This window comes from Priapulus caudatus, unplaced genomic scaffold (assembly GCF_000485595.1).
Source record: "Priapulus caudatus unplaced genomic scaffold, Priapulus_caudatus-5.0.1 Scaffold52, whole genome shotgun sequence".
Lineage (NCBI taxonomy): Eukaryota > Metazoa > Priapulida > Priapulimorpha > Priapulimorphida > Priapulidae > Priapulus > Priapulus caudatus.
This window is the reverse complement of record NW_014577113.1, coordinates 348320-356832: the sequence shown is the minus strand read 5'-3', so window position 1 is coordinate 356832 and position 8513 is coordinate 348320. Positions and strand designations below refer to the sequence as shown.

The 8513-nt window shown below is 42.6% G+C and overlaps 1 protein-coding gene across 1 annotated transcript in view; it reads left to right on the top strand.

The window, feature by feature from the left end:
• LOC106820902 (MAM and LDL-receptor class A domain-containing protein 2-like) overlaps nt 1-8513 on the top strand; it is a 43934-nt gene that overhangs the window by 23778 nt on the left and 11643 nt on the right. Inside the window, exons 33-43 of the mRNA XM_014825502.1 lie at nt 368-525; nt 1664-1849; nt 2356-2583; nt 3208-3371; nt 4499-4640; nt 4985-5141; nt 5686-5964; nt 6323-6586; nt 7101-7372; nt 7813-7921; nt 8263-8386. Coding sequence (XP_014680988.1) covers nt 368-525; nt 1664-1849; nt 2356-2583; nt 3208-3371; nt 4499-4640; nt 4985-5141; nt 5686-5964; nt 6323-6586; nt 7101-7372; nt 7813-7921; nt 8263-8386 — 2083 coding nt within the window. The remainder of the gene's footprint in view (nt 1-367; nt 526-1663; nt 1850-2355; nt 2584-3207; nt 3372-4498; nt 4641-4984; nt 5142-5685; nt 5965-6322; nt 6587-7100; nt 7373-7812; nt 7922-8262; nt 8387-8513) is intronic.

Here is an 8513-nt window from a genome sequence, read left to right as displayed (position 1 = left end):
TTGCCATCCATCTATCTATATCTATATATATATCTATATATATATATATATTGGTATATTTTATACAAATCGCCTGTAATGAATGTGCGAGGTTAAGAGGGTTGAAAAACGTTACTTGAATGTCTACGGCCATACCACGCTGAAAGCACCGGTTCTCGTCCGATCACCGAAGTTAAGCAGCGTCGGGCCCGGTTAGTACTTGGATGGGTGACCGCCTGGGAATACCGGGTGCTGTAGGCTTCTTTTGTTTTGCTATTCACATTTTTAACTAAAAAAAACAGTATTTCCATTCTATTTGTTCATTTTTGCGTTCGTTGCTGTCCATGTTTTTATTTCTTACTTTTGTTATTTATATAATTTTACACAGTGTCTAGATAACTCGGATGAAATCGACTGTGGAACGTGTGATTTTGAGAAGGCAATGTGTGGCTGGTATGATATCAGCACAGGGCTATATGGCTGGAAGCACAAGCAGGCTGGTGGCTCGACAGGGCCTGGCTCAGACCACACATCTGGAGCAAGCGGGTAGGAACTCCCTCTCGGTCCAACCATGTCAATTCTATGGTGCTGTTTTATTGTATCCCCCGCGACGAAGTCGGCGGGGATAATATGGTTTCATGTCTGTCCAGCCGCCGCCGCCACCGCAGACACTCCCTTCCGCTCTATAACTTGACCCCTAATTGACTTAGCGTGACCAAACATAGTCTACTTACACATCTTCGGGAGAAGGTGCGCACCGTACCAAAACCAGGTCACTACGACCTTTATTTCACCTTTACCTTGACCTTGATCATATTTTCCTTCTGCTCTCTAACTCAGCCCCTAATTGACCTAGCGCGACCAAACTTGGTATACTTACACATCTTGGGGAGAAGGTGTGTCGCATATACCGAAACCAGGTCACTGCAACCTTTATTTGACATTGACCTTGACCTTGACCTTGACCTTCATCATATTTCCCTTCCGCTCTATAACTCGGCCCCTAATCGACCTAGCGCGAGCAAACTTTGTATACTTACACATCTTGGGGAGAAGGTGTGTCGCGTAATAAAACCCTTAAGGCAACCAATTTTAACATACTTGCACATCTCAGGCAGATGAGTTGTGTAACAAACCGTTGTCGTTGTGACTTATTTAACTTTACCTACCTTCTACGTCCTTACAGAGATATTTCATTCATACTAGATCACAAGGGATACATGTAGTTGGCGACAACTGCCCTTTCTTGTTATACTGCCGAGTGCCCATCATTTCTTATGGTACTGGTTACGTGTAGGATAAACTTCAATGAAAACACACACACTCAGTTTTTGCACTTTTTTCTGGCAGTAGTTGCTGGAGCCATACTTGTAGTTGCAATTATGTGATTTCTCACAGATTAATCATCACATGCGTTCTTCACCTAGCACATACCTTCACCGTCAGTCATGTATGCTTGCCGCCATTTAATGAAGACTCGTGTATCAAATTTTCATGTAATGTACGTCCAAGACAAATTTTTCATTTATCAAAGATTGTAAGTGTATTTGAAAAATAAATTTATATATTTTGTATTAAATGATGCTGACACCATGCATAATGTAAACATGCTGTAATGACTCCATTTAACTGATGGGTCACCTAGCCAACAAACTCCAGAAACGTCCTGTTATTCACCATGCAGATACTACATGCACGTGGAAACGGGAGTTGGTGTGACGCATAACTATGCGGCACTCAGTTCTCCGGTGTACGGAGAGGCGGCCTCCACGTGCATCATGAAGTTCTGGTACTACAAAGTCGGCGGGCAAGACGAGACCACGTTGGAGGTATACGCGGGCTCGCCCGGTAACAAGGGAACACGAATTTGGTAAATACTATTAAAATATACTTAAAATTGTTTTGTATGGTGTTCGGTGGTTATTCGTGCCAGTGCTCGAAGTGCATATTACTTTTGTTATTTAATTTTACATTGTCTCTGTCGATTTACCATTGGTTTTGTGTGTGTTTTAATATTAAAGGTCCACTTGACTGCAACTGCGAAAGCTTTATTTGAATGACCGATTTTTATGCATAACTGTCTGCTTGCAACTTCCAAACTCCTTCAGAGTGATAATTGATCTAGCAATTAGGCATGATTGATAGGTCAGATGAACTCTAGCCAATCACTGTTGCGATAAGATGGTCTGAAAACGATTCCTAGCAACAAAGTATAGCGATGTCAATATTTTCGCCTCATGCATCAAAAACCACACAAACCTTACCAGGCGACTCTGTATACTATGGGTTTGCCTGACTGACTTAGCAGCGATATATCCAAGGAAGCGTGGTTGTAAAGCTTGGGTGGTTAGGTAACCTAACCGATTGTTGTTGCAGGTACGAGTACGGAGACAATGGCAACCAGTGGGTGCAGGCCACTGTGCAGGTGGGTCGTCGCAGCAGCGGATTCAATCTGCAGGTATACGGCACGCACACCAACAGCCATGACGACATCGCTATCGACGACGTCACGTTCGCCAACTGTGATGTCGGCGGCGGCGGCGGCCAGTGCAAGCCGGGCCAGCGGCAGTGCACGAACGGGAACTGCGTAGAGGAGACACAGTGGTACGTTCACGCGGGCGCAGAATTTTTGCGATGCCAGCGCCGAATGTTGTGGCGCTCTTCGGATGATATCTAGGTTCAAATATACTGATGTTTTGCATTGGAAGAGCTGTGGAGGCGATGGTACGTTTACGATTTTAGAAATTTGATTGAATTCGCCCACTTGGAGTATACAGGAATGTGCTCACAGTGGGTGATGGTGGGCAGAACAGCTCATCGCTACACTGTAGGGACACTGTAGTGCAGTTCTGTGCCTAGCGTTTATGCTCCTGGCCCTCAATGGCATGAATTGTATGAAGTACCATATGTGTTATTTCAAACTACAATAGAGCAAGTATCATTCTGCTAAACGTCACTTACAAATCATGCTAACAAATCCACATATAATCATATTTGTTCTAATGATATGATATTGTATAACCTGTAATAGATACCTTATTGTATCTTATGTTGCTATAAGTTATAATTTATCAGATTTTTTCTCCACGAAAAAGACTGTTTTCAGTACATGCACTTGTATTTGAATTATACGTGCAATAAAGATTTAATAATAATAATAATAATAATAATAATAATAAGTAAGATATGATTTACAGGTGTATTCAAGCTTGTGTGCGTTTGTGACAGGTGCGATTTTTCGGACGACTGTGGGGACAGATCGGACGAGACGGCCTGTGACTTGTACGTGGAGCGATGTGACTTCCAGGCGGACTTCTGCAACTGGACAAACGACACCAGCGTGCTGCTGAGGTGGGAGCGATACGCAGGCCCTCGTCAATGGTACATGACAGGTAAGTGCATGCACACAGACGTATATACCGTATATATATATATATATCAAGAGTGGATAATAGAGAAGAGTATGTCAGGGTTTTAACAGCGTTTTGCATAGTTTTGAACTGGTAACTAATCTATCAATATGTCAATAAATATATTCAAACTTTACCTTGTTTTCGTCTATGATTCTCCCTTATTCATATGACACCACCAATTTACCTGAAAATCGTATGTGTTCTTCAAAAAAGTTAGTTGAATACGACACGGTTTCCCACAGTTATCACGCATGGATACATCTTTCCGACCGAACTTTGTTATGGGATTAGTGTTCTATTGTCTATGACGGAACTTTGGGGGTCGTATGGGATATTAGGCATCGAATTGTATTCAGCGTGCAGCGTTTCCAGCGTGCTAAAAATAAATGCGCCTCACGGCCAGCTAGCTAGCAGCTGATTTCCTTACGGCCCCCAGCGTACCGTCATAGACAATAGAACACTAGTCCCATAAACAAAGTTCGGTCGGAGAGATGTATCCATGCGTGATAACTGTGGGAAACCGTGTCGTATTCAACTAACTTTTTTGAAGAACACATACGATTTTCAGGTAAATTGGTGGTGTCATATGAATAAGGGAGAATCATAGACGAAAACAAGGTAAAGTTTGAATATATTTATTCACATATTGATAGATTAGTTACCAGTTCAAAACTATGCAAAACGCTGTTAAAACCCTGACATACTCTTCTCTATTATCCACTCTTGATATATATATATATATCGTAATGCTACCATGCATGATGTAGCGGTCCGAGCAATTATTAGCTTATAGATTTTGTTTACATAGTTATATTACTTTATGGATGTAACTATAGACAAACAATTGCAACATACAAGGGACAACAGAGATTTGATGCTAGGCATGGATCGCCAAGCACATGTAACTATTTGCCAAAATTTTAGTTGTGATTTTGAGATGTAATATCGTTGTTCAGTCCTGCTACACGAATACAGCACTTGATAAATGAATGATTATGAAACATAAAAATATATATTGTTTAGGCTTTTAGTGAAAACTCAATTATAATTAAACCAGAATTGTTTAGGCCTTGCATTATTACATGAATATTAATGATATTGTTTAGGCCCTGATGGGGATCATACATATGGCAACACATCTGGATATTTCACCTACCTGAATACATTCAATTACCACCAGGAGGGAACGCCTGGGCGCATGAATGGCCCCATATTCCAGCCCTCTATAGGCTGTACAATGCGATTCTGGTCAGTTGTATAACTGTTTTTTTTTGTCCTAAATTGTTGTCGGAGAGAATTCCAACTTTAGGATTATTCTGGCAGTGCCTGATATCTTCATGCTAGGGTATCAATCATGAAGGTATTACATGTTTATGTTATGTTGTAGGGTACGTACGTATCAATCATAAAGGTATTACATGTTTATGTTATGTGATAGGGTATTGGTTCATGCAGGTATTACATGTTTATGTTATGTGATAGGGTACCAGATCATGCATGTATTACATGTTTATGTTATGTGATAGGGTACCAGATCATGCATGTATTACATGTTTATGTTATTGTGGTGTGATGTGGTGTTGATCATGCAGGTATCACATGTTTGGACAAGATATCAACGCACTGAACATCTATGTGAGGTCATACGACAGTGACCCACTCTACAGGGTGTGGAGTAAGACGAGTCAACAGGGAGACATCTGGCACAGAGCAGAAATCAATTTCGACAAAATACAGAACAATTACCAGGTAACAGTCACCACTTGCACCATACATAGTACCACGAACATATCCATACAGCAGTCCCCACTTTATATGTCAGGCCTCGGATAAGTGCATGGGCGCATTGAATAAACGACGTGGGTTCTTGAACAACCGTCCTTACGCACGTTATTTTAATCAGGTAATAGGAACAGTGCCTCGGTTAAATTTTCTGCAGAACAAACTACTGAACGTTGTGAATTAAACGATCCTAAACGTAAAAGCACTCTGGTAATTCTTGGCTTTTCAGCGGATTCTGGATATGATAAGCTCACAAAACATTTTTTATAGCAAAAATTATTTGTATTACACGCTGCGTGTATTGTGCAGTGAGTTTTTAGTACAGTCGATTATAGAAGGTGCGTAAGGCACATAATCAGGACCATGGCTTAATCGGAAAATTATCTGACCTGTCTTGATGAAGGTGGCCAAAAGGGGGCAAATGTGTATACATGTTTTAATGAGTATTACAGAGGTCACATCGCAACATTCACCCATGTCGTCTGATCTCTCACCTTGCCTCTACGTGCAGGTTGTCATCGAAGGCTTGATGGGCCCTAGCTACCAGGGAGACATTGCCGTTGACGATATCTCGTTCACACCCGCGTGCATCGTCATTCCCGGCGCCACCGTCCCGCCGATTGCTCCCACCACTCACGCCCCCGTCACTAAGCCAGGCGGCTGCAACCCCGGTGACTTCTACTGTACGGATAACATCACCTGCATCGCTGCAAATAAAAAGTGCGATTTCACGCGCAACTGCGCCGACGGCTCGGACGAGGATGAATGCCCAAACACCTGCGACTTTGAAGTATGCATGTTATCGTGAATGGCGAGAGATCTAGAGGGTCTTGCCATACTTGAGACAGTTCCTATTTAACCATTGCCACGTATTGCCAACTATTTTTTCTGTGACTTTTACTGTATGCAACGTGTGATATATATTTGAACTCCATCATAATTTTAATGTAGACTAGGAAAGATAGCCATAACTTTTACTTTCTGTGTCAGAGCGATTCTCTGTGTCGTCACGTTGATTAGCAGATGGCAGTATTGATACAAAGACTGCCAGGTGAACAGTTAAAACTGACAGGAGTATGATTTACGTTTTCCTTGATCATAACTGTATCGTTACATTACCATACACGCACATATTCACTACTCGGCAGATGGACACCTGCAACTGGGAGGACCACATCAACGATAACCTGACGTGGGTGTGGGGCACAGGAGCAGAGTCGAACCCGTACTACGGTCCCTACACTGACCACAATGGCGTCTCGTCTGGCCACTTCATGTTCCTTGTTATTGCGGACACGTACAACCTCTACTACCAGACGGCGTCACTCATCAGTCCAACGTACAGCCGCGCGACCGACACATGTCTGCTCAGCTTCTGGTGGTTCCTCTCCTACAGCTACATCGTGGTCGAGGTTAGACACACGCCTGCTGGTTAGACGCGATCTCAATTACTAAATACTGCAAATCAGAGCATTGATCTAACACGAACGTGTCTGTCCGTGTACCATCTTGATTTTAGTTCTATGGCATGGCTCACTGATGCCTTCATAAGAGCATCACCACTGGGAATATAGGGTCGATTACTATTTTTTTGGTGGCATTTTTTAGAAACCTTTACCTAGACCATAGAAGTTGTCTCGACTGGGTATTACAGATGTTGAAGATTGTCATTTTCTGGTTAGATGAATGGATGTTACTCCATGTAACAAATCGATTTCCTACAGTCTATTAAACAACGAAAGTAATCCATGCAGTGGCTGTTACATTTGGTAAAAAGACGCATGTATTGTAATGAACATATCTACAAAAACTTAACTACTCAAAGCTGTCTATGCATACATGCTATACACACGCCCACTAGAGTGACCAAAGCAGCGTAGCGCTGGCCCAGCATTTCAACATGGCGTCTCGTCGCGACCCCCGCAGGTGAAGGTTGAGTACGACGGCTCGGTGACGTCGCTCTTCAGGCCGATGAACGGTTTCACGTCGTCGACGTGGTACCAGCAGACGGTCGGCGTCGGCGCGCGGCACGGAGACTTCCGCCTGCACATCGCCCTCACTCACTCGTCGATGATATCGTACGGCGCCGGTCTCGACGACATTCAGCTGACGGACTGCGCGTTCCCGGCCGCCGCGTTGTCGTGCCCCGCGGACAAGTTTTGGTGCCGGGAGTCGCTGGCATGCATCGATAAGAACAGGTGTGTGGCTATAGTGATCTAGTAACACGTGTAACTGGTACGAGAACAGGTGTGTATAGTTAGCAATTGATTAACAGGTGCAAAATGCACGAGAACAGGTGTGTCAATACTAACATAACAATTATAACAGTTGTGAGTATCTTTTGTTGGCTGTTCATTTTACACGTATATTCACATTTTTTATCTTTTGGGCATTGCACACTGTACTTCCGAGTCTTATGCCCCAAGCACTTCTTGAATCTTGAATCTAATTAATATGCCGTTTATTTCAAATTAATAACTGTACATAGATGCAGAATAATGTAACCCTTACAGTGCAGCATTACGTTATGGTATTTATAACCATGCATTGATGAAATAACAACCCTGCCTAACCATATGTCTATGCAACATTACATTATAGTGTGTGTGCGCGCGCGTGTGCGCATGTGTGCTTGCAGGTTGTGTGACATCACAGATGACTGTGGAGACAACAGCGATGAGACCGACCAGTGTTCCAACTACATCAGGGACAACTTCGAATCAGGACTCGGTGAATGGATGAATACGGTAAGGGTTAATTCATACTTGGTAAAATAATACGTAGCTACGAAGAACAAATTGGAGCGAGGTTGTGGTACATTATTATCAAGAAGAAATGGATGGAAGAACGGGACGTAGCTTAATGGGAATCAATTAATGGCAGAACGTTGCATATCTTTGTAAAAAAAAAGACTACTGGAAACGAGAACGTGGTATATATCTTTGTAAAACACACTTTAAACGAAAAATGGTGTATCCTTGTTATGAAACTAATTCAAGGGAGAACATGGGCATCTTTATTATAAGACCAAATCAATATAAACGCACACAAACGTGGTATATCTTTTCTGGTAACTGTGGCTTTTCAGGTTGAGGGAGATGACTTTGACTGGACCAGACTCTCCGGCGTGACTCCCAGCCTATACACTGGACCCTCGCGTGACCACACCCTCGGCACCAGCAAAGGATACTTCCTGTATATAGAGACTACAGGTGAGAACATGTTGTATGGTGGACCTACAGTAAAAATAGAAACGCAAATTAAATAATTTTGATAATTACCCTGTTTTGACCGTTGGCAGTCTACACTCAATGAATTAAAAAGATATATAAATATATT